General features: G+C 45.4%; 1 protein-coding gene across 1 annotated transcript; it reads right to left on the bottom strand.

Moving 5' to 3' along the window:
* Positions 1 to 236: 236 nt before the first annotated feature.
* On the bottom strand, positions 237 to 11,482 carry LOC130865413 (sialic acid-binding Ig-like lectin 12). The gene is made up of 7 exons (XM_057756453.1): positions 11,053 to 11,482; positions 10,589 to 10,858; positions 10,368 to 10,415; positions 8,990 to 9,247; positions 7,923 to 8,016; positions 7,491 to 7,572; positions 237 to 1,465 (listed from the first exon to the last, which is right to left on the bottom strand). The coding sequence occupies exons 1-7, from the start codon at positions 11,480 to 11,482 to the stop codon at positions 1,277 to 1,279; spliced, it is 1,371 nt and encodes a 456-aa protein (XP_057612436.1). The 3' UTR covers positions 237 to 1,276.
* Positions 11,483 to 26,661: the final 15,179 nt, after the last annotated feature.

The raw sequence follows: 26,661 nt of genomic DNA, 5'->3' as shown, positions 1-26,661 counted from the left end.
TCTATCTATCTATCTAATCTATCTACCTATTTAATCTATCTATCTATCAATCATCTATCATCCATCCATCTATCATCTATCTATCTATCTATCTATCTATCTATCTAATCTATCTATTATCTACTTATCTATCAATCATCTATCTATTATCTATTTATCTATCATCTATCTACCATCTATCTGTCTGTCTATCTATCTATCATCTATCTGTCTGTCTGTCTGTCTGTCTGTCTATCTATCTATCTATCTATCTATCTATCTATCATCTCTGTCATCCACCCATCTAGTTTCAGTTTGAATGTAGATGGTCCATGCAGGCTTATATATTTGGATACTTGATACTCAGCTGATGCCAATATTTTCTAAAGCCACAGAGCCTTTCAGACATGTGGCCCAACTTGCAGAAGTAGATATCTGGGGCTGGGCCTGGAAGATGAATATCTACTTCTGGTTCTGGCCTGAACCCACTGTTTCCTGATCCACCAAGATGTGTGGAGTCTCCACCGCATGTACCCACTATCTTGAGCATCACATTGCCCTGCTCACCATGAAAGTCTGAAACCATGGGCCAGAATAAACCCCTCCACCCTTCATGTTTCTGTGTTTGTCATCAAGATAAGAAAAGTAACTAATACATACAGCATTGAAACTAGAAAGGGGACTGTTTGGGTAGAGAAAGGGAACTAGTAGCTAACAGAATACAGAAAGAAGAAGGTAACAGGGACGAGTAAGGTCAAAGTCCATGATACACTTGGAAGAAAATATAACAAAACTTCTCATGGTGTAAATGATATGTGCTAATTTTTAAACAAAAATTAAATCTAGAAAACTAACCTAGGGACTGGAGAGATGGCTCAGTGGTTAAGAGCACTGGCTACTCTTGCAGAGGACTTGAGTTCATTTCTAGCACCCCTGTGACAGCTCACAACCCTTCGTAACTCCTATTCCAGGAGATCTGATGACCTATGCAAGCACAAGACATGTAAGTGGTGCACAGACATACAAGCAGGCAAAACATCCACACACAAACAATCAAAATAAAGTCAAGCTTTGGTTTCCTGGGCACCAGTGGTTGCCAGAGCCTGGGAATCGGTGGACAAGGAGTGCAGGGCATGGGCGGTAGAAGAACTCCTGTGCGATGGAGGAATGGCTCTGGAGTCCTGTGCACACAGACCTAGTGACTCTGTCCTTCTCCAGAGCCAGCCAGGATCCAAGTCTCTCTCACTCTCTATCTGGCATAGCCATATTCCTCCAGCCATGGTCACAGCCATGCAGGTCACTTGTGGAACTTTATCTCTGAGTACTCAGTGGTGGTGTCCTGCTGCCCCTGTGGACTCTTGGGCTTCATCTCACGAAAGCTGAGGGATGCATAATGTATGTCTTCCTCTGTGGCTGAGGATGCTGTCTCAGCTGCGGAAGGCAGGGGTTCAGAACTGTTGTCTGCCTGGGGTTCAACCAGAGGACTCTGTAAAAAAAGGATAAGAGAGAGTCAGAGTAGGATGCAGGGACCTTTGAGAGCCCTCATCCACTCACCTACATACATTTTAAATTTTAAATGACGTGTGTGTGTGTGTGTGTGTGTGTGTGTGTGTGTGTGTGTGTGTGTAGGGGTGTATGCGCATGTGGTGCAGTGCCCACAGAGTCCAGAAGAGGGCATCTGATTCCCTAGAGCTGGAGTTAAAGGAGGCTGTGAGCTGCTGATGTGGGTGCAGGGAACTGAACTTAGGTCTGCTAGAGCAACACATTCTTGTGACTACTGGGCCTGCTCTCCAGGTTCCTGTGTGCATTTTTGTTGAAATCTTTCATTCCTGCTTTCTCCATGCATGAGCACCCAGTCTTCCTAGCTCCACCAGTAAGATATTATTTTGTCTCTATTTTATATAACTGAATATGAGATGGAAATAGACAAGCAACTCGTACAGACTCCCTGGCAAACCTGGTGCACAGCTGCCCTTCTAGACTCAGGAGACAGAGGCAGGAGACTCACTTCAAGTTCAAGGCCAACCTGAACTATCATAACAGACCATAAAGAGAAACCCAAACCAAAATCTCAGTCAAAACCATAATCCAGTTTTTCTGACCCCAACATCCAGTATTGTGCTAGGAACACATGTGTGAGATTCTGAAGTGGTGCTTGGATAATCCAAGGTGGAATGGATGTGCCAGTCATAGGACCACAGCCTCTTTTATTTATTTATTGTTGGTTTTTTGAGACAGGGTTTCTCTGTAGCTTTGGAGCCTGTCCTGTACTCACTCTGCAGAGCAGACTGGCCTCAAACTCAAAGAGATCCTCCTGTCTCTGCCTCCTGAGTACTGGGATTAAAGACATGCACCACCACTGACCAACAAGACAATGCTTTTAATTAATACATATAACCCAAGGAGTGTCCAAGTTTACCCTGCCTACATGTACTGTTGTAAAGTAGTTTTATTTGTGTGTGTTTGTGTGTGTGTCTGTGTGTGTGTGTGTGTGTGAGAGAGAGAGAGAGAGAGAGAGAGAGAGAGAGAGAGAGAGAGAGAGAACAGGTAAATGTAGTACCCAAGGATATCAAAAGAGGATGTTGGATCCCATGGAGCTGCCTGATGTGGGTGCTGAAATTGAACTTGTGTCTTCTGAAGGAGCAGAGAGCACTTTTAAACTCTGAGCTCTCTTGCCTACCTTTAAACATACCCAGGACATTAACAGTCGTCTAGAGTAGGGTGAAATCATTGGACACAAAGTCTATTTATAATAAAGTGTTGAATAGTGTGGGTGATGTATTGAATAGCCACATATTTTTACAGATCAGGCGGTGGTGGCACATGCCTTTAGAGTACTGGGAGGCAGAGGTATCTCTGTGAGTTTGAAGCCAGCCTGGTCTAGAGAGAAAGTTACAGAATAGCCAGGGCTGTTGCACAGAGAAACCTTGTCTTGAAAAGAAAAAAAGGAAAAGAAAACCTCATGGTCTTGGGGCCATAGACAGGAACTTGTTGTACCACATGCTGCAGGTAACCAGACAGTGCGGCAGATAACCACAGCTCAGACTTAGAAGTATGGTTTCCACAGAACGGGTTTTGCTTTGATGTGATGTCAAAGCTAAAAACTTCTAAGCTGGGCTGGCAAGATGGCTCAAGGGGTAAAGGTGCTTGCTGCCAAGCCTGATGACCTGAGTTCAGTCCCTGGAACCCACATAGTGGAAGGAGAGAACCAACTCCTGAAAGTTGTCCTCTGACTTCCACATTTACACCCTGGCTTGCTTGTGCGTGCGCTTGCGCACACACGTACACACACAAACACCCAATAAATAAACAAAATCTTAAAAAGAAAACTCATAGGTCTAAAAGTTCATAACTGGAAACATTGTGAGCCTGGAACATTTGCACCCAAACACTCAATCCTTGTCAATCAGAAAATGGTACACATAGAGTTGCAGAAATGGCTCTGAGGTTAGGAGAATACACTGCTCTTCGGGAGAGTCAGAGTTCAATTCCCAGCATCCACAGCACCTGTAACTCCAGCTCCTGGGGATCTGGCTCCCTCTTCTGTCCTCCGTAGGTACTGCACTCAAGAGTGGGTATTCACACGTGTAATTAAACAATAATAGTATTGTGGAAGGGAGGGAGGAAGGGAGGGAGGGAGGGTGGGAGGGAGGGAGGGAGAGAGGGAGGGAGGGAGGAAGAAAAGGAGTTTGTCCTTTTGTAACTGTTTTGATTTTTGTTATTTTGCACTCCTTTTTTGCCCCAGACTGATTCCTCTAATCTCGTCACCCTCAGAGATGGGCGCCTCTCTCCTGTTTGCTCAAGGCAAACATCTGAGTCAGCTTCCGACCTCTTTCACTCGGCATCCTCCATCTCCTGCCCACACTTGTTCCCTTCCTTTCGGCTTCATGAGCTACCTACCAGTCAGTCCAGATTCCCTCCACATTATCTCCAGTCTCCTTCCTAAGCCTCTGCCTCTGTTCTTCCTTTGTGAAAGGTTTTCCTGCCTGCTGCATCCAGAGGCATCTACAAAAATTAGAGTGTTCTTTCTCCATGGAGGTTGCAGTTAGGTTGTTCCTTTTTGCTCTTAAAGTGGTTTGCCCAGACTTGATTTACACACTCAACTTCTCCAAACTCACTTCCTGTAGAGGAGGCCCAGCTTCCTTTGTCTTTTCTCACAGCCCTGGGGGCCGCTTTCTCACTAGCTGGCTGCTCCTGTTTTTGAGAATTGGTGCCTGTTCCTCCCTCTACCTGGAATAATCAAATGGCAGAATCCAGTCTCCCTCATCACTAACCAAAACCACAGTCAACCTACAGAAAATATTTAGAAGCCATGCATCAGGCAAGGAACTAAGAATCAGAGTTGATAAAGAATATCTCAACAACAAACAACCCCACCTGAAAAATAGACAAAGACCTCAAGTGGACATTTCTCCAGAAAGATATACAGAAAAGAGATATTCATTATTATTATCATCATCATCATCATCATTATTATTATTAGAAACTGTACAGTAATCATCATCATCATTATTATTATTAGAAAATGTACAGTTAAACCACAAAGAAATAACACCTCACACTCATCAGGATATCCACTATTAAAATAATACAAAAGAAAACAGAAAATAGCCAGCGTTGATGGAGAAATGGGATCCCTTGTGTACTTGAGATGAAATGTAAAATGGTTAGACCACCGTGGAAAACAGTATGACAAGTTCTCAAAAAATGAAAAGTGGAACTAATGACCCAGCAGCACAGACACACAGCTAAAATAATTGAAGCTGCAGTCTTGGTCTTTCACATTTCTGAGTGTGCGCATCACAACAGTGAACACACAGAAGAAACTCAGAAGTTGGCTGAAGGAACTGTGGAATACGCACACAGTGGAATATTACCAACCCTCTAGAAAGATAAGCAATCTTGTAGTATACTACCACATGACGGATCCTGAGCACATGTCTTCAGTACGGAAAAACAGTCACTAAAGGACAAATACAGTGTGGTCCCATATAGCAGGTATCTGCAGGAGGTGGGGGCCAGGGGCTTGGGAAGCGAAGGCTGGGGAAACAGTGGGAGCTGTCGCTCAGTGTAAACTTCTAGTTTTTCAGTATAAAAAAATCCTAGGCATCTGTTACACAACTGTGTGTGCGGAAAGGACAACAACGATGAGTTTTGTGCTACATGGGGTTACCAAAATCTAGAGCACCGATGACAGGGAGGGAGGGAGGGAGGGAGGGAGGGAAGGAGGGAGGGAGGGAGGGAGGGGATAGATAGGAAATGAACTAGTATACAGCCTATCTTCCCAGCAATAAATCTTTTACCATATTCATACATTGGTCTTTGTTGTTTGAGTTTGTTATAACCACCTCTGGCTATAATAAACATGACTGAGCTCAGGGTTCTTTAAGGATCTTGAAAGATGGGTCCCTGGCACCTGGTAGGCTGGCTTCTGTGTATGGACACAGTATTTCACTAATAGATGGAATGATGGGACCTGAACAATGTCTCAGAGACAAAATTCTCGCTGTGTAAACAAGGAGGCCAGAGGTTGGATCCCTAGAAATGACATAAATGCCAAGTGGGTGTGGTGGCACACCTATAATTCCAACTTTGGGAAACAGAGGTAGGGGCTCCCTACAGCAAGCTGTCTATTAGACAAGCCGCCATATCAGCGATCTCTGGAGTTCACTGAGTGGTGTCGCCTCAATGACAAGGTGGAAGAGCCAGTGAGGGTGATCCCTAAGATCGACCTCAAGCTTCCATTTGCACGAGTATCCGCATGCATGCACTCTCTCTCTCTCTCTCTCTCTCTCTCTCTCTCTCTCTCTCTCTCACACACACACACACACACACACACACACACACAAGGAAAAAGAAAAAAACAAGGACACATGGAAGTCTACTACTTAAAGCCCTTGCAGAAGCAATAAGAACTTCACTGAGGTTGACCTGAGGTTGACAGAGACAATTCCAAGAACAGAGCATGGAGAGGCAGTATTCACTGAATCTAGGAAAAACTCAAAGGATCATCAAGGCTGGGAGATGGCTCAGTCAGCAAAGAGCTTGCTGCATGGTCCTGAGGACCTGAGTTTGATCCCCCCAACCCATTATAAAAGGTCAGAGGTGATCTGCAGGCATATATCCAGAGCTGGGAGGCAGAGACAGAAGGATCCCTGGGGTGCCCTGCCAGCCAGTTCAGCCTAATCTGCAAGCTGCAGGTCTCAGGGATGGCTCTTGAGGAGCAACACTTAAAATTGACCTTTGAAACACACACACACACAGTCTCAGTAACTGATACTTCGGCACCATCTTAATTTGCATCTGAGGCAAGTTTCCCATTTTACCATGTGGGGTTGAGGAGTTTGGGTCTTTATGTTCTAAACCAGTCAATAAGTCAATTCCAGCCCACTGTTCATTTTTACAAATAAAGTTTTATTAGTGCACAGCCATAGGCGTCAGTTACATGTGGCCTATGGTGCTTTTCATGTTACAGCAGCAAAGCTGAGCAGCTACAGCATCAGTCCACCCTCCCTAAGCACTTTTTGAGATAATACTATATTCAGTGGGGTCCAGGAGCAGTTATTCAAACGCGGAGGAAGTGGATAAAGCTAATAACTTGGTCATGGTAGCAGACAGAGGAGGCCAAGGGCTAGGGAAGCGGGAAGAGAAAGAGGAAGAGACACACTGAGAGACATAGAGAGACACCAAGAGAGGGAGAGTTAGAAGATGAAAGAGAGGAATATAGAGAGAAGAATAAAAATAGGGAAAGAGGAGGAGAGAGACAGAGAAAGGAGATAGAGGAAGAGGAGAAGGGAAGGAATAAGAGGCACCCAGACATAGAGAGAGAGAGAGAGAGAGAGAGAGAGAGAGAGAGAGAGAGAGAGAGAGAGAGAGAGAACAGACAGACAGATGGAGAAATAGAGGAAAAGAGGAAGAGACAGAAAGAGAGGGGGAAGAAAGAGAAAGAGGGGAGGAGGAGGGAGAGACCCAGAGAAATTCTAAGAGACAAAGGGAGATGGGGAAGGGAAGATAGAGAGAGGAAAGGGAAAGATAGAGTTAAAGAGAGAAAAACTAAAAGAGAAAAAAGAGACAGAGGGATAGAGAGAGACAAAGGGAGGAACAGAGACAAAGGAAGAGAAGAGGAAGAGAAATGGAGAAAGAAAGAGAGGGGGAGTTACAGAGAGAGAGACAGACAGACATGTCCGTCCCCCCCCACCCCCCACCCCCGTCTCTCTCTGTCATGGCAGGAGCCAAAACACAGAGAGGGTCCTGCAGCTTGGTATCTTGATGAGGGAAACCGGATGAGAACCCATGAACTTGAGGTAGAACAGGAGAAAAGGAGAAAGATGAGCCGAGCTCTCCTCCCTTCCTGGTCAGAGAACAAGCAGGGAGGACAAGTCTGCACTGTCGGATTGGGGATGGACTAGAGAGGTCTGCTCGCAGGACACCCAACTTGGGCCACACTCATTGGAACAACCTGGGATCCATCTTAGGGGTGGTGTCCAGGCAAGAGGATGCTGGTCACTCACCTGAGAAACTGAGCCCTTGAGGGCGTTTGGATCTGAAGGTCCCACAGCTGATCTGGTTGGTCTCCTCCTACAGGATCTCAACCTGGGTGCAAGGACACCAGGGAACCTCTCAGTGTGGGCAGGGCAGGAGGAGGTGCAGCTGGCATTCTCCCCCCACACTCTACTTGCAATTAAGCCACCGGTCAAGGTGGCCAGTGGTCCTGTTACAGAGGTTCCTGTGTTGAAAAGTGGCTCCCACCATCTGGGACAGTGGGGCCTGAGGGTTGCAACACTCCCAAGTCCCCCACACAGACCACATGCCTAAACCACGCTCCCCCTGACCTCAGGCTCCCCACCTGCCCAGGTCCCCCTCTGGGCCTGGGCTCAGGGTCAGGTACCAGGTTTTTCCCTTGTCACCCCAGGTTCTCTGTCCCCACTGACACTGATACTCACACCAGGAGGAAGATGCCGCAAAGCAGGAAGAGGAGAACTGTGGCTCCAGCACCCACAAAGACCCCCATTGTCACTTCAGATAAAATTGTACCGCCTGGAGATAGAAAACCCTAAGAGACCTCCTCTCTTCTCCTACTTCCCCTAGCCCCTGCAGGAAGCCGGGCCTCCTAATTTCCTCATCCCTAGTTCAGATGCCAGAACCTGACTGGAAGGGACAGATGGAAGGACCAGAGATGGCAAAGGGGACATTAAAAGGCTAGGCAGCAGTTTGTCTTGATTTAGTTTGGTATCTTGTTCAGCATAGGATTATTTTGCGTTTTTATTGGATCATTAAATGTTTCTCCATATACATTTGTACCTGGGCTTCAACCCCACTTTCACAAACAGGTAAAGGAATATTTCATCACCGCCAGATGTGTGAAGAATATCTGTCATTTCAGCTATCTCTGAGGCTAAGCCAAGAGGATCTCAAGTTCAGGGGTGTTTGGGTTAGAGACTGAGTTCAGTGACTGCCTGGGAAACTTGGTGAAACCCTATCTCCAAATAAAAATTAAAGAGGGATGGAGATATAGGTCAGCTGTTCAATGCCTGCCTAGAAACCCTCAGTGAGGGACCAGCAGTGTGGCTCAGTGGTAGAGCCCTGCCTAGAATCCCCCAGTGAGGGGCTGGACCACTACAGGTTGACTATCGAGGTGTTTCGCATTTGTTTTTATGCTTCTTTATTTTGGTTCAGTTTTCTCTTGAATTTTATACTCTTGGCAAATGCCCCTTCCTCCTGGCCTAGAGAAGCAAGGACCTTGTGTGCACAGCTCACCCATCTAAGTCCCAGCCCCTCTCCTTAGGATTTGCTGCATCCTGGGATGACTCCCCTCCTCGACCCGCACACCCTCCCTGTCGCAAGAATAAGATAGTGAGACCCTAAATCTTTACAGTCCTCACAGCTCAGCACAACCTGGAGCTCAGCTCCCCTGTGAAGCTAAGGGAAGACCGCAAGCATGGGCCTGGTATTGACCTCCTCCTGCCACCTGCCTCTGCCCCCTCCCACCCCCCCACCCCCCGTCACTCACGCTGTAGATACAGGCTCAGGGAAAAGTGCTGGGAGCCCAAGGTATGCTGAGCTTGGCAGGTGTACACTCCTTCATGCTTAAGATGTACGGAAAACACCTCCAGGAGCCCAGGTTTGGACAGCTTTGAGGGGCACAGACTCAGGTTATCCAAGGTCCAGCTCAGGTTTGCAGGGGGATAGCTGTCAGTGCTACAGAGGAGGCGTAGAGACTGGCCCTCAAAGATGGGAAGAGATGAGCTGTTCTCTGGAGTTATGGATTCTGTAAAGAAAGAGACAGAGCCAGTGTGATGAGATTAAGAGAAGGGACCCTAGAGTCCAGAAAGGGGGACTGACACACCGATAGGGAGGAAAGGACAGGAAAACACAAACTTTTTCTAGCATCACAGCAAGAATCTAAGCTTGTTTTATTTCAGTGTGAGCTGCCTGACCATACGCCTCAAAATTGGAGAAAACGTGTGATCCAGGCATATATCGGACAAATGTATGGGGGAGAAAGACAGAGAGAGAGAGAGAGAGAGAGAGAGAGAGAGAGAGAGAGAGAGAGAGAGAGAGAATTGAAGGCAGTGTCTCAAGTAGCCCAGACTAGCTTCAAACTCATGATGCAGCAAGAATGACCTGAATGACCACCATGCCCAGCTTATGTGGTCGTGGGGATGGAACCCAGCCAGGGTTTTGGGCTTGCTCAACAAGTGTTTTTTCATCAGTTGAGCCGCATTCCCTGCTTTTAGTTTATTACTCAGTCACACACTTGTGGTCATAGATACAAGACCTGTTCATTGTTGGTGGCAGAATGAACACCCTCCCCTTATTGCTCATTGATATTAGAAACCCACAGGACTGGATCCATCTGTGTGGGGTACTGCAGTCATGGAGACCAAAGATCATCTCTGCTACTGACATCTTGTTCCTCTCAGAACCTCAGGGGGACAAGGCCAGGCTCTGCCAGCCGATGTGAACAGGACACTGATCACCTACAGTTTGAAGACTGAGCGTCTGAGAACAGAGTGTGTGTCCTCAATGTCTAACCATGTAGCTGTGTCTCTGCACAAGAACCCAGAGCACAGCTTTGGGGGCACGCAGACAGATCCATAAGTGCGGAGAAGGTCCTGGGTGGGGTGGTTCTGCTGTGTGCATGTTACCCTGTGCCTGTGGTGGTCAAGGCATGTGCAGATCTGGGGGAGCGAGAGGTGGACACTGACTGGTGCCTTCAGAGAGGATGGTCCAGTGGATCCTCAACAAGGAGCCTCCAACTCCAGGTGAGCTCAGGATGGGGAAGAATAATTCCTGTCTGAGCTGAAGAGGCGATGTATCTCCTACCCAATAATAATTCCTGTCTGAGCTGAAGAGGTGCCGTATCTCCTACCCAGGAAAGCTCTTACCTGAGTCAGCTCCTTGAGAGATGGTCACAGTCAGATTCTTTGGAGCATCTAAGAGAGAATGACAGAGTGGACTCATCAACCACCGTCCGGCCTGGCAGCTGTCTAGGTGGGTATGGCAGGGGCCCTCCATCCCGACACGCCCCCTTATCAGGATTTTAGGGCCCAGTATCCAGACCCTGACCCCACCCTGGGGACCACTCTGCCACCCAGCGCAGCCTCACATGACACGTTGAGACAGATGGTCGTTCTTGTGGTCACACCAGCTCCAGGCAGGGTCACCTGACAAGTGAGGTTGGTGCCATGGTCCCGGGGCTGGGGGGTGACAGTCAGCACTGAGGAACCAGTGGTGTTGGTGCTCAAGAGTGACACAGAGGTACCAGTCCAGGAGAAGGTGGGGGACCCACAGGCCCAAGGCGCAGAGCAGGTCAGGTTGCTGGGACGGCCAGCCTCCAGGGTCTCCGGGATAAGGATGTCGGGGGTGTTAGTGAGGTCTGGTGAGGAGAGGGGAGAAATGGAGGATCAGGATGGGGTGAGGTGCAGCGTCACGGGAAGCCCCGGCTCTGATCCAGCTTCTCCCCTGAACCTGATGCTCAGACCCACTGCTCCCAGGACGGAATCCTACCCCAGGCCTGCCCTGTGGCACCCATGGCTTTCCCTGGTGGCTTCTCTGCAAGCCCCGCCTGACCTGTCACTTGCAGAGTCATCATGTTCTGCTTATAATTAAACTTCGCTTTTCCTCTCTCCAGGCGAAAGAAGTATGACCCCGTGTCGTTCTTCCTGGTCTCTCTGATATACAGGGAGCAGTTGTTCTTCCATGGTTCTCCGAGCAGGAAGAATCGGTTCCGGGTCCTAGGCAGTGCTGGCCGCCCTCGGTTATTTGTGGCCACTGGGAGAGCCTTCTCTGTGTCGGCTCCCTTACGGAACCAGTATCCATGAACTGGGTCTGAGTCAGTCCATTCCTCCTTGCGGTAGGTGAACTTACAGGGTACCTGGATACACAGGCCCTCTTGCACCACCACAGTCTTTTCCACATCCAGGCTGTAACCCTCTATGGAATCAGCCCCACCCTCTACCTCCTTCATCCCCCAGAGCAGCAGCAGCCACAGCGGCAGCATGTCGAACAGAAGCTGCAGGGCCACCACAAGTCTGACTCTCTGGGCTCTTCTCTGAGGAACTAAGAGATGCAAGACCTGGAGGAAGCCCCACCCGAAGCGGGGTGAGGCCAGGGCAGTGGCTGCCTTGGGAGGAGGAGCTTCAGACCCGGGCACTGCCAGGGCCCTTGGGCCATGAAGATCAGCTACCCACCACCCAGATCTACAGCTGAGGCCGAAGAAGGCAACTGCCTCTTTCAAATTCACCCATACAGGGCCTGATCCTGTCTTCTTTCTCTCTGTACTAACCTTGGCCACTGTGTGACATTTCCTACCCAGTGAAAATGGATTTGCTTCATCCAGAGCCTCCAGAGCCTCCCCTGAAGCTGATGATACTGGTGGAGTTGGGGATGAACCTAGGGCATAGGGGAGAAGAGGGACTGGGAGGTGCAGACTGGGGAGCAACCAGCCTCTCCTCTCTCCCTTAGCAGTTTGTCATGGGCACACCCTCTGTACAGCGACCTGGGCTATGTTAAAAAAAAGTACCACTGTCCAGTGGGAGACGGATCCCAGGCCGCTGGAGCATCAGTGGAGGAGCCATAGATTGAGTGGACAACAGCTCGGAAGGGGTAGATGTGAGCATTCTTCCTACGGAAACCCACCAAGGGCTCTGGAGACGCAGCTCTCTCTCGTGGAGTGTCTGCTCCATATGCGCAGATGAGCATTTTTCCTACGGAAACCCGCCAAGGGCTCTGGAGACGCAGCTCTCTCGTGGAGTGTCTGCTTTACATGCGCAGATATGATAATTCTTCCTACGGAAACTGGCCAAGGGCTCTGGAGACGCAGCTTTCTCGTGGAGTGTCTGCTTCACGTGTGCAGAGCTCTAGGCTCCACCTCCAGCACCACACAAACCGTGTGTGGTAGAATCTGCCTGTGGTCCCAGCATTTAGGAGTCGGAGGCAGGAGGATCAGGACTCTGAGGCAAAGCCTGGCTACATAGTAAATTTCAGCCCAGTCTTGATTTCAGCAGACCCTGTCTCAAAATATACAAACCAAACCAAGATAAACACAAAAAAAGCAAAAATCAAGGCCACAGGTGGAGTCTCACTCACAGGAGACCTGAGAAATGAAGGTTGCGGCTCTGTACAATGGGACTTGGTAGAGAAAATTGTGAAATGGGAATCCAATATAACCAATCTAGCAGGAGAGAAGATATTTTAGAGAGAGATGTTTGTGCTCTCCATTTGGCTATCAGACTTTTTTGGAGCAAAGAGCCCGAAAAGAATATTTCCATAGATTCAATGCAATGCCCATCAAAATCCCAGAAAAATTCTTCAAAGACCTCGGGTACTCAACTTCACATGGAAAAGCAAAAAATCCAAGATAGCTAAAACAATCCTGTACAATAAAAAAACTTTTGGAGGCATCACAATCCCTGACTTCAAACTCTACTACAGAGCTACAGTACTGAAAACAGCCTGGTATTGGCATAAGAACAGACAGGAGGACCAATGGAACCAAATAGAAGACCTGGATATAAATCCACACATCTTCAAACATCTAATCTTTGACAAGGAAGCCAAAAATATCAAATGGAAAAAAGAAAGCATATTTAACAAGTGGTGCTGGCATAACTGGATACCAACATGTAGGAGAATGAAAATAGAACCATATCTATCACCATGCACAAAACTCAAGTCCAAATGCATCAAAGGCTTCAACATAAAGCCAGCCACACTAAACCTGATAGAAGAGAAAGAGGGAAATACACTTGAATGCATTGGCACAGGGAACCACTTCCTAAATAGAACCCCAGCAGCACAGACACTGAGAGCAACAATTAATAAATGGGACCTCCTGAAACTGAAAATCTTCTGTAAAGCAAAGGACATGGTCAGTAAGACAAAACAACAGCCTACAGAATGGGAAAAGATCTTCACTAACCCCACATCAGACAGAGGTGTGATCTCCAAAATATACAAAGAGCTCAAGAAATTGGACATCAAAAGAACACATAATCCCATTAAAAAAAAAAAAACGGAGTAAAGACCTAAACAGAGAACTCTCAACAGAGGAATCTAAAATGGCTGAAAGACACTTAAGGAAAAACTCAATGTCCTTAGTCATCAGAGAAATGCAAATCAAAACAACACTGAGATTCCATCTTACACCTGTAAGAATCACCAAGATAAAAAACACTGATGACAACTTATGCTGGAGAGGTTGTGGGAAAAGGGAACACTCCTGCATTGCTGGTGGAAATGCAAGCTGGTACAACCTCTTTGGATGTCAGTGTGGCAATTTCTCAGTAAATTAGGAAACAACCTTCCTCAAGACCCAGTAATACCACTTTTGGGTATATATCCAAAGATGCTCAATTGTGCCATTAGGACATGTGCTCAACTATGCTCATAGCAGCTTTGTTTGTCATAGCCAGAACCTGGAAACAACCTAAATGTCCCTTGACTGAATAATGGGTAAGGAAAATGTGGTACATTTACACAATGGAGTACTACACAGCAGAAAAAATAACATCTTGAATTTTGAATGAAAATGAATGGAGATAGAAAACATCATATTGAGTGAGGTAACCCAGACACAGAAAGACAATTATCACATGTACCCACTCATAGGTGTTTTTTAAACATAAAGCATAGAAAGCCAGCCTACAAATCACAATTACAGAGAGCTTAGACAACAATGTGGACTAAGAGAGACTTACATAGATGTAATCTACATGGAAAGTAGAAAGTAGAAAAAGACAAGATCTCCTGAGTAAATTGGATCTGAAACAGAGTGAAGAAAAATAAAAACCTCAGGTGTTTCAATTGAAACCTAAAAAGGGATGATAAATAGAGTATTCCCAGAAACAATGCTTTTTTTCTAGGAATAATCCCTGTGATGGCTATTCTCAATTGTTAATTCAACTGCATCTGGAATGAACTAAAACCCAGGTGAACGGGCACACCTGTGAGGTATTTTTGTTTCTGTTATCATTTGAATTTGGCTGAGAAGATTCACCTTTAATTCAGATCTTTCAAGGTGGGAAAGATCCACCTTTACTCTGGCCACACCTGCTGCTGCTGTATTAGAGCATACTTCTTCAGGACTCAGCAGATACTGAAGACCAGATGAGGTATTGAGCCTCGTGGACGGGAACAACTACTGAATTCCTGAACCTTCCATTTAATAGACAGACCTTGTTGGACTATCTGGACCACAGCCTGTAGACCACTCTAATAAATTGCATACAATTATATATATCATAGGCATTCATTCTATAAATCCTGTTCATTGAGAGAAGCCTGACTAATACATGTAGGCTTATGCATGTCTGGCTACCATCTTCAACTAACAATCCCGCTCCCCCCCCCTCTCTCGCGCACACACACACACACACACACACACACACACCACTTTCTGCACTTTCAACTGACAAAAAAACCTTTTACCACCCCCTCTTTGCCCAAACACTTTTACTCTTAGCAGAAATTGCAGCAACTCAGTGGTCAGAAGGGCTGGGCCATTGCCCCATGTGGTTCCCTGTTGCCTGAATTTTTTAAAGAAGTCAGGACAGAAAGAGGATACTCTGAGAAGATGTATCCAAGAGAGGAGCTTACGACACACACAGCACAGAGAATCGAGAAGACCTGTGGTGTCATTTCCCCGTTTTCAGAAGTGCTAAGGTGGCATCTGTCCCCTCCAGAACACATGTGCTGAGACCCTTAGCCCCAAGGCTATGGTGATAACAGGTAGATTCTGGAGGGAGCTAAGTGTGTGGAGGCTGTGCTTGCCTGCACATGCACATACAAAACCCAGAGCTCTGCTTTGGGCGTCTTCCTCCATCACTCTCCACCTTACTTTCTGAGCAGTATCTGTAGTGGTCACTTTCAATGGTCAATTTGGCACGATCTAAGCTCACTTAGGATATGGGCCTCTGGTCATGCCTGTGTGGGAATTATCTTGATTAGGGTAGTTGCGATGGGAAGGCCTACTCACTGTGGATGGCACCAGTCCCTGGGCTGGGATCCAGGATCGTAGGAAAAGGAGAAAGTGAGCCGAGCACCACCACGCACTCCCCTCTGCTTCCCGACTGTGGTGTGATGTAGCCAGCTGCTTCAAGCTCCTCTTGCCATGACTTTTCTACTGCAGCTGACTGTATCTTGAACTGTAAGCACACAGAAATGTTTCTCCTTTAAGTTGCCTTTGTCAAAGTACTAGGACAGACCCCTCCTGGCTGGTCAGTGAGCCCTGAGAGCTGCCTCGTTCTGCCTCTACACTCCAGACACACACACATACACACACCCCCACACACATACACACCCCCCCACACACACACATACACACCCCCCACCCACACACACACATACACACACACCCCACCCACACACACACATACACACACACGCACACCTGATTCTTATGTGGGAGCTGGGGATCCGAACTCAGATCTCCATGTTTGTGTTGCAAGTGCTTTACTGGGTCATCCTTCCAGTCCCATGGAGGTGTTTTATCTAGTGTGTCGGTCAGGGTTACTATTGCGGTGAGGAAACACCATGACCAAAAGCAACACCATGACCAAAAGCAACACCATGACCAAAAGCAACACCATGACCAAAAGCAACACCATGACCAAAAGCAACTTGGGAAGGAAAGGGTTTATTTCACACACAGTTCCATATAACAGTTCATCATCAAAATTAATAGGGGTCAGAATTCAGGCAGGGCAAGAACCTGGAGGCATGAACTAATGCAGAGGTCATAGAGGAGGTCATTAGCTGCTTAATGACTTGCTCCCCAAAGCTCGATCACCCTGATTTCTTAGAGAATCTAGGACCATCAGCCTAGGACCACCACCCATGATGGGCTGCCCCCCCCCATCATCAGTAATGAAGAAAATGCTCTACAGCCACATCTTCTAAAGTAAAATCCCTTCATTTTATTCACTGAAACTCCCTCCTCTCTGGTGACTCTATCTTGTGTCAAGTTGACATAAAACTAGCCAACACATTTAGGAAGGGCTTAGGTCATGGGGATGGAGCCCTCACAAATTGGAATAATGCCCTTCATACAAGATACTCAAGGAAGGTTGTTTACTTGTTCTACCACATGAGAAAATATTATTTGCAAAGACGAACATTCACCAGACATTGACTCTGCACGGACTGAAACGTCTGGTGTTTGTGAGCAGCACACCTGTGCTCTCTCCCCTTCTGTGTGGGGCCTGGGTTGTCCAGTTGTGTGCATTCTCTGTATCATGCTCCATCCCCTCCTGTGCCAACTTTGTCTGCTGGTATCAATTTAATGTTTATGAATTATATCACCTGTGTCCCGTGGTGTGACAGGTGAGATTTCATTCACTCATTCCATTCATTACTCATTCATTCAGCTGATAGAGCACATTCATGCCTCCGGGTCTCCAGCAAAGGCTGGCAGGGCAAATCTAATAGGCAATCACATCTTGGTGGGAAACAGATATGTCCATGGAGGCGGTGGTTTGAAATAATGACCTCCAAGGGGAATGGCACTATTAGGAGTGTGGCCTTGTTGGAGGAAATATGCCACTGTGGAGGTGGGATGTGAGGTCTCATAAATACTAAAGCCATACCCTCAAGTGCCTCAGTTCACTTCCTGTTGCCTACCAATCAATATTTATTAACTCTCAGCTCCAGTATCATGTCTGCCTGTGTGCCACCACGTCACACCTTGATGGTGATGAACTGGACCTCGAAAACTGTAAGCTAACCCCATCAAATGTTTCCTTTATAAGAGGTGTTTTTAACAAAATATCGATCATTTGATTTTACCAATAAAGAGTTGTGAGGTGATGCTGGGGTGAAAGCTGCTGACTTCCTCCTCGCCTGGCATCCCAGAGGCCTTTGTTCTCTTACACCATCTCCAAACAACCTCCTCAAACTGAATGTCCCTCCCTTCTACTCCTGAGCACCTCTCTATCCATCCTCCTGCCTCCCTCTTACTCTGAGTTTTTTTTCTCTATGTTCACTCCCTGTCACCTGGCTGCTTACCCTTCCTCTTGACCTATGGTTGATTTTATTTAATCCACTTGACACTACTCAAACAGAAGACTCTTGGAATAAAGTGTGTGCTATGGCTGAGCCACACCACAACTAGGAACAGATTTTTCCAGTAAATAATGCAATCTCAGGGTTCACGGTGTGATCGAATATCCTGCAACAGCCATGGCCACGGTGTCTCTTCACAGCAGTAGAAACCCTAACTAGGACAGTAGTGAGTCTTTGAGGTCATACATCCAAATCCAGCAAAGTCCCTGTCTCAAGTGTAACCTCTTGAAAGAGCCCAGAGAAGAACCAGAAGAGGAGTGATCCAGATGCAGCCTTGCCGGTTTAAACCAGTTAAGAGACAAATGTAGCCCACAGGAACCATGACTAACAGAAAAAAAAACCAAGATGAGAATTTACTTTTCTAAGTAATGTTTCTACCTACTGTACTGAAGGTTACATTTACATTCTAGTTCCTGGTTGATTAAGACAACCCACATAACTAAGGCAGACTCCAATTCACTGTGTGGTCACAGATGACCGTGAACTCCATATCCTGTTGCTTCCACATCCCAAATGCTCGGATTACAGCTATGTACTAGCACACGTGATGTATCCAGTGCTGGGAATTGAACCCACGGTCAAGCACTCTGTCAACTGAGGTCTATCCCCAGCTCCCATGGGTGCCATTTTCATGAAAGGTAATGGTGCCACAGGAAATGCAGTATCTGGGACAGAAATGTGATAGTTTCTACTTAAGCGACAGTGGTAAATGAATGTCAGCTGTCCCTCCTTCCATGTGATTGCTAAGCTGGGTTATCAACTTGTAACACATAGGAAAAAGGAACCTCAGTTGAGAAATTGCCTTCATCAGATTAGCCTATGACTTATCTTACTGACTGTTGGCCGATGTGGGAGGACTCAGCTCGCTGTGGATGGTACCCCTCCCATTATAAGAAAGGTAGTTAAATGTGAGCACGAAAGTAAGTCAATAAGTAGAGTTTCTCCCTGGTTTCAGTTTCCAGCTCCTGATTTGAGTTCCTGCCATGGCTTCCCTTGGTGATGGACTGTGAGCTATAGGCTAAAATAAATGCAAGTTAATTTTGGTGAGTATTTTATCATATCAACTGGGAAGCAAATTAGGGCATGGGGTCATAAACACACCAAGGAAAGTGGGACCTGGACTCCTTTCTTTCCTTGCTCAGGTACCCAGAACAACTAAGCATTAGGTATGCCAACTCATGAACTCTGCTTTGAATCCCTGGTCCAGAGTTCTTGGTGTCCTTGAGCCTCAGATGCAGAAGCTTTTCATTGTATAGAACTATACCCATTCCAGAAAACAGCCCGCCAAGTACTTGGTTGCACGTTCTCCTAAGACTGTGGAAGGAACCAATCAGATGTCTGTATTGATACTTGGTTTTATGTAGTGTGGCAAGGTCTCTCCTTCTTCCCTTACTTATCTGACCAATTTGTCTGGGATGCTGATAAAGAGGAATTGGCACACAAGGACCACAGGACATAGTGGACTGGCCCAACAACTGGCCTGGCTCTGAATATGGTACTGAAACATCACCCCCATGGTCTAGGTGTAGGTTGTGACTGCTTTGATTCAAAGGGCCCTTTCACAGGGATCACCTAAGACCATCAGAAAACAGAGATACGATTCGTGACAGCAGCAAAATTACAGTTAGGAAGTATCAACAAAAATGGCTTTATGGTTGGGGGTCACCTAACTTAAGGAACTGCATTACAGGGTCGCAGTATCATGACCAGTAGTTCTCAACCTACTGGTCCAGGTCAATCTACCACCCAGCTGAGCCCAGCCTTGTAGCTCAAAACTGTAATTCTAGCTACTTGGAAGACAGGGGCAGAAGAATTGTAAGTTTGAGGTCTGTGTGAGCCACATAGTGAGATCCTGTTTTAAAACCCAAAGCATAAGAAGGGGTGCACGCCGAGGCTATAGCTCAGTAATCGAGTGCTTGCCTCATATTCACCAGCATTAAAACATCTGCCTAGACAGCAGCCCCGGACAGGGAACTCAGAAGTTAATCAGCCCCCATCCCTCCTGGGCTCCCTGCAGAGACCCTACTCTCCGCAGACTGCCTCTCTCTTCCTATCCCACCCAGTTTGCATCCAGAACCCTTCTTCCTTCTGCCCCCTTCCCTCTTTGGGCACATAACACCACCTAGCTCAGCCTGTCTGGGCACTGGGGGTGAATCCTCAGGGCAAACAGGCAGGCGGGAGTTCCTTTGTTTCACTGGCCTGCCTGCAACAAGCAAGGTAGGCGCTTTGTTTACGAACTACCCAACCAGCATGGAGATCTGATCTCGGCACCAGGAGAGCCATCATTGGGCATGGAGAGCTAATCTTGGCACCAGGCGAGCCATCATTGGGCACGAAGATCTGATATTGTCACCAGGAGAGACATCACTAGAGCACCAGGAGAACCATCACTGGGGAGTACCATCACTGGGAAGGTACATCAGTAGGCAAGGAGACCTGATCCTGTAAAAGAAGATCCATAGGAGAGCATTCGGAGGAAGAGATGGGCAGGCGCCAATGCAAGAATTCACCCAACAATCTGAAAAATAATATGAAACCACCAGAACCCAGCAACCTCACAACAGGAGGACATGAACACCTTAATCATGAAGAAGTAGAAAAAATTGACTTTATGAAAGTGATTGACACCCTTAAACAGCATGTAAAAAATGCCCTTATAGAAATGGATGAGAAGTATAACAGAAAGTTTGAAGAATTGAGTAAATCAGTGAATGAGACCCTAGGAAACCAAGGAAAAGCAATCAAACAGATAATGGAAACAGTTCAAGTCTTGAAAACTGAAATGGAGGCAAAGAAGAAAACACAAACAGAAGGCTGGCTGGACATGGAAAATCTAGGTAAATGAATAGAGTCTACAGAAACAAGCATAAACAACAGAATACAAGAGATAGAAGAAAGAATCTCAGATTCTGAAGTTACCATAGAGAAAATAAACACGCTGATCAAAGAAAACAGCAAGGCCAACAAACTCTCACCACAAAACATTCAGGAAATATGGGACACAATAAAAAGACCAAACCTAAGAATAATAGGAGTAGAAGAAGGAGAAGAAGCACAGCTCAACGGTTCAGAAAATATATTTAATAAAATTATAGAAGAAAACTTTCCCAACCTAAAGAAAGATATACCTACGAAGGTTCAAGAAGCATACAGAACACCAAATAGGCTGGATAAAAAAAAAATCCCCTCGCCATATAATAATCAAAACACAAAGCATACAGAACAAAGAAAGAATATTAAGAGCTGCAAAGGAAAAAGGCCAAGTTACTTATAAAGGGAAACCTATCAGACTTACACCTGACTTCTCTATGGAAACAATGAAAGCCAGAAGGTCCTGGATAGATGTACTGCAGAAACTAAGAGACTGTGGATGCAAGCCCAGACTACTATACCCAGCCAAACTTTCGTTCACTATAAATGGAGAAAACAAAATTTTCCAGGATAAAAACGAATTTAAACAATACGTAGCCACAAATCCAGCCTTACAGAAAGTAATAGAAGGAAAATCACTAACCAAGGAGTTCAACAATGACCACAATATCTCAGACAACTAGAGACCCTTCACCAGTGCAACTCAAAGAAGGGAAACACACAAAATTTACTACTAAAAAAAATGACCGGAGTTAACAACCACTGGTCATTAATATCAATTAATGTCAATGAACTCAACTAACCTATAAAAAGGCACAGACTAAGAGACTGGATACGAAAACAGGATCCAACATTCTGCTGTTTACAAGAAACACACCTCAACCACAAAGACAGACACCTACTCAGAGTAAAGGGTTGGGATAAGGCTTATCAAGTAAATGGACCTAAGAAACAAGCAGGTGTGGCCATACTAATTTCTAACAAAGTTGACTTCAAACTTAAATCAATCAGAAGAGATGGAGAGGGACATTTTCTACTCATAACAGGAACAATTCATGAGGATGAAGTCTCAATCCTGAATATCTATGCCCCTAATATAAAAGCACCCACGTACGTAAAAGAAACAATGCTAAAACTCAAGGCAGCAATCAAACCGCACACATTAATAGTAGGAGACGTTAACACTCCTCTCTCACCAATGGACAGGTCAAATAGACAGAAACCTAACAGAGAAATAAGAGAATTAATGGAGGTAATGAATCAAATGGACTTAACAGACATCTATAGAATATTCCACCCAAATAGGAGAGAATATACCTTCTTCTCTGCAGCTCATGGAACCTTCTCGAAAATTGACCACATACTCGGTAACAAAGCAAACATCCACAGTTACAAAAAAATATCTGTAACCACCTGTATCTTATCAGATCACCATGGATTAAAGCTAGAATTCAACAACAATGCTACCCCCAGAAAGCCTACAAACTCATGGAAACTGAACAGTCAACTACTGAACCATACCTGGATTAAGGAAGAAATAAAGAAAGAAATTAAAGTCTTCCTTGAATTCAATGAAAATAAATAAACAACTTACTCAAACCTATGGGACACTATGAAAGCAGTCCTGAGAGGAAAGTTCATAGCACTAAGTGCCCACTTAAAGAAAACAGAGAAAGCACACATTGGAGACTTAACAGCCCACCTGAAAGCTCTAGAAAAAAAAGAAGCAGACTCACCTAGAAGGAGTAGAAGACTGGAAATAAACTAAGGGCTGAAATCAACAAAATAGAAACACAGAAAACAATTGAAAGAATCAATGAAACAAAAAGCTGGTTCCTGGAGAAAATCAACAAGATTGATAAACCCCTATCCAAACTAATCAAACGGCAGAGAGAGAATTTGCAAATTAATAAGATCAGAAATGAGAAGGGGGACATAACCACAGACACAGAGGAAATTCAGAGAATCATTAGATCTTACTACAAAAGCCTGTATGCCACAAAACTGGAAAATGTTAAAGAAATGGACACTTTTTTAGATGAATACCATATACCAAAGTTAAACCAGGACCAGGTAAACAACCTAAATAGACCTGTGAGTTGCGAAGAATTAGGAGCTGTTATCAAAAACCTCCCTTCCAAAAAAAGTCCAGGACCAGATGGTTTCAATGCGAAATTCTACCAGAACTTCCAAGAAGACCTAATACCTAAACTCCTAAATGTATTTCACAATATAGAAACAGAAGAGTCATTGCCAAATTCCATTATGAAGCTACAGTACCTCTGATACCAAAACCACACAAAGACTCAACCAAGAAAGAGAATTACAGGCCAATCTCACTCATGAACATCGACGCAAAAATCCTCAACAAAATACTGGCAAACTGAATCCAAGAACACATTAAAAAAATCATCCATTATGATCAAGTAGGCTTCATCCCAGAGATGCAGGGCTGGTTTAACATACGGAAATCTATCAATGTAATCCATCATATAAATAAACTGAAAGAAAAAAACCATATGATCGTTTCATTAGATGCTGAAAAAGCATTTGACAAAATTCAACATCCCTTTATGATAAAAGTCTTGGAGAGATTAGGGATACAAGGGTCATACCTAAATATAATTAAAGCTATTTACAGCAAGCCGACAGCTAACATCAAATTAAACGGAGAGAAACTTAAAGCCATCCCACTAGAATCAGGAACACGCCAAGGCTATCCACTCTCTCCATACCTCTTCAATATAGTTCTTGAAGTCTTAGCAATAGCAATAAGACAACATAAGGGGATAAAGGGGATTCAAATTGGAAAGGAAGAAGTTAAACTTGCGTTATTTGCAGATGATATGATAGTGTACTTAAGTGACCCCAAAAACTCCACCAAAGAACTTCTACAGCTGATAAATACCTTTAGTAATGTGGCAGGATACAAGATCAACTCCAAAAAATCAGTCGCCCTCTTATACACAAAGGATATGGAAGCAGAGAGGGAAATAAGAGAATCATCACCTTTCACGATAGCCTCAAACAGCATAAAATATCTTGGGGTAACTCTAACCAAGGAAGTGAAAGCTCTATTTGACAACAACATTAAGTCTTTGAAGAAAGAAATTGAAGAGGATACCAGAAAATGGAAGGATCTCCCTTGCTCTTGGATTGGGAGGATCAACATAGTAAAAATGGCAATTCTACCAAAGGCAATCTATAGATTCAATGCAATCCCCATCAAGCTCCCATCAAAATTCTTCACAGATCTTGAGAGGACAATAATCAACTTTATATGGAAAAACAAAAAACCCAGGATAACCAAAACAATCTTATACAATAAAGGAATTTCTGGAGGCATTACCATCCCTGACTTCAAACTCTATTACAGAGCTACAGTAATGAAAACAGCGTGGTACTGGCATAAAAACAGAGAAGTCGACCAATGGAATCATATAGAAGACCCGGATTTTAACCCACAAACCTATGAACACCTCATTTTCGATAAAGGAGCTAAAAGTGTACAATGGAAGAAAGAAAGCATCTTCAACAAATGGTGCTGGCACAACTGGAAGTCAACCTGTAGAAGAATGAAAATAGACCCATATCTATCACCATGCACAAAACTCAAGTCCAAATGGATCAAAGACCTCAATATCAATCTAAACACACCCAACCTGATATAAGAGAAAATGGGAAGTACCCTACAACATATGGGCACAGGAGATCGCTTCCTATGTATAATAACCCCAGCAGCACAGACATTAAGGGCAACATTGAATAAATGGGACCTCCTGAAACTGAGAAGCTTCTGTAAAGCAAAGGACACTGTCACTAAGACAAAAAGGCAGCCTACTGACTGGGAGAAGATCTTCACCAACCCCGCAACAAACAAAGGTCTGATCTCCAAAATATATAAAGAAGTCAAGAAACTAGACGTTAAAATGATAATTAACCCAATTAAAAAATGGGGCACTGAACTGAACAGAGAATTCTCAACAGAAGAAGTTCAAATGGCCAAAAGATACTTAAGGTCATGCTCAACCTCCTTAGCGATCAGAGAAATGCAAATCAAAACAACTTTGAGATATCATCTTACACCTGTCAGAATGGCTAAAATCAAAAACACCAAGGATAGCTTTTGCTGGAGAGGTTGTGGAGAAAGGGGTACACTCATCCATTGCTGGTGGGACTGCAAACTTGTGCAACCACTTTGGAAATCAGTGTGGCGATTTCTCAGAAAAATTGGGATCAACCTACCCCTGAACCCATCAATACCACTCTTGGGAATATACCCAAGAGATGCCTTATCATATGACAAAAGCATTTGTTCAACTATGTTCATAGCAGCATTATTTGTAATAGGCAGAACCTGGAAGCAACCTAGATGTCCTTCAATGGAAGAATGGATGAAGAAAGTGTGGAATATATACACATTAGAGTACTACTCTGCGGTAAAAAAAACAATGACTTCTTGAATTTTGCATGCAAATGGATGGAAATAGAAAATACTATACTGAGTGAGGTAACCCAGACCCAAAAAGAAGATCATGGGATGTACTCACTCATAATTGGTTTCTAGCCATGGATAGGGGGCCACTGAGTCTATAATTTGTGGTCCTAAAGAAGCTAAACAAGAGGGCAAACCCAAGGAAAAACATATAGTTATCCTCCTGGCTATGGGAAATAGACAAGATTGCCGGGCAAAAAATTGCAATCTTGGGGGTGGGGTGGGATGGGGGTAAGGGGAGATGGGGAGAGAAAAGTGTGAAGGAGAGGATGAGGGGAACTTGGGGAAACGGGATGACTGGGGATATAGGAAGTTTGGATAGGGGAGCAGGGAAACTCATATCTTAGTTAAGGGAGCCACCTAAGGGTTGGCAAGAGACTTGAACTTGGAGTGGCTACCAGATGCCCAGGGCAATGTCCCCAGTTAGTTCACCTTCCTAGACCTGGATGGAGGGGGGAGGACCTTGGACTTTCCACAGGGCAGGGAACCCTGACTGCTCCTGGGTCTGGAGAGGGAGGAGAAGAGGTGTGGGGGGAGGGGGAGAGGGGCGGGAGGAGGGGGAGGGAAATGGGAGGCGGGGAGGAGGTGGAAAATTTTTTTTTCAATAAAAAAAAAGATTCCTATCGAGAAGGCTGGGGCAGACTGTATTGATTCTCTTGTTTGTACTTTACTTGTCTGGGACACCAAGGAAAAACTTCTGTGCAAAGAAGTCTTGTTGCATTGTAGGCATGTCTCATGTTCATCACTATATATATTAAGTTTTCCTCAATTAAAAAAAAAAACATCTGCCTAGAGTCTTCCCAGTGAGGTGCTCCGTGGTAGAGCACCCATTTAGAATTTCCCCGCTAGAGGCTGGGATGTGGGCTCAATGATAGAGTCTGTGCCTAGAATCCTCTGGTGAGGAGCTGGAATGTGGTTCCGTGGTGTAAAGAGAGCTGTCTCAGGCTGGAGAATGATCTGTGACAGCAGTGTCAGCATTTCAAGGGCATGGACAGCAGGCTGCAGAGATGATGGGACACCAGATCAGACACGTAATAAACATCCCGGGGAAACAGGCTGGGGAAGTCAGGCAACCACAACGGTCAGCAGGAGCATCTGACTGAAGGGTCCCCGGCAGACTGTCTCCAACCACCTATTCCCACAACAGATATTTTTAGTTTTATATCACAAGAGATGAGCAGTAGCGGAAGTATCAGAGAATGGTTCACATCCCACTGGGTTCAAGGATTCTCTATCCTTCTTTGAGAATTTACTCTCCTGTTCTCAGGGATGCGGCCTTTCTAATTCTCAGGCATTTGGCTGTTCTCCCTCGCTTTCCCACAGGGCCAGGAGGCAGCTGAATAAGCGGCCTTCGAAGACCCTTTAAGGCAAAATGCTTGAGTCTAAAGTCGGGACTGCAGGTTCCGGCCACCTTAAAGAGCACGTGATGAGCTGGGTGGTGGTGGTCCACGCCTTTAATCCTAGCACTCGGGAGGCAGAGGCAGGCAGAATTCTGTGAGTTCAAGGCCAGCCTGGTCTACAAGAGGTAGTTCCTGGACACCGAGGGCTATTACACACAGTGATACCCTGTCTCGAAAAACAAAACGAGAGAGAGAGTAAAAATCACAGACGACAATTTACTGGGGTCTATTACAATAGCTTGGGTGTCGTCTAGATTTCGTCCACCTTTCTGAAGAAAAAAGAAAAGAAAATAGGAGATAGAAAAGAGCAAGATGGCGTACGCCTTTAATCTTAGCGTTCTGTAGGCAATAGTA

Source organism: Chionomys nivalis, chromosome 23 (genome assembly GCF_950005125.1).
Source record: "Chionomys nivalis chromosome 23, mChiNiv1.1, whole genome shotgun sequence".
NCBI lineage: Eukaryota > Metazoa > Chordata > Mammalia > Rodentia > Cricetidae > Chionomys > Chionomys nivalis.
The sequence above is the reverse complement of the archived record's forward strand: the minus strand, read 5'-3'. Positions and strand labels throughout refer to the sequence as shown.

Excerpts from the sequence above, each read along its gene's own strand:
- LOC130865413 (XM_057756453.1), bottom strand. The coding sequence starts at position 11,482 with ATGCTGCCGCTGTGGCTGCTGCTGCTCTGGGGGATGAAGGAGGTAGAG. Across the intron at positions 9,248-10,367 it reads CTCTCAAGGAGCTGACTCAG|AATCCATAACTCCAGAGAAC; the intron begins GTAAGAGCTTTC and ends CTTTCTTTACAG. Across the intron at positions 7,573-7,922 it reads TGCGGCATCTTCCTCCTGGT|GTTGAGATCCTGTAGGAGGA; the intron begins GTGAGTATCAGT and ends CCTTGCACCCAG.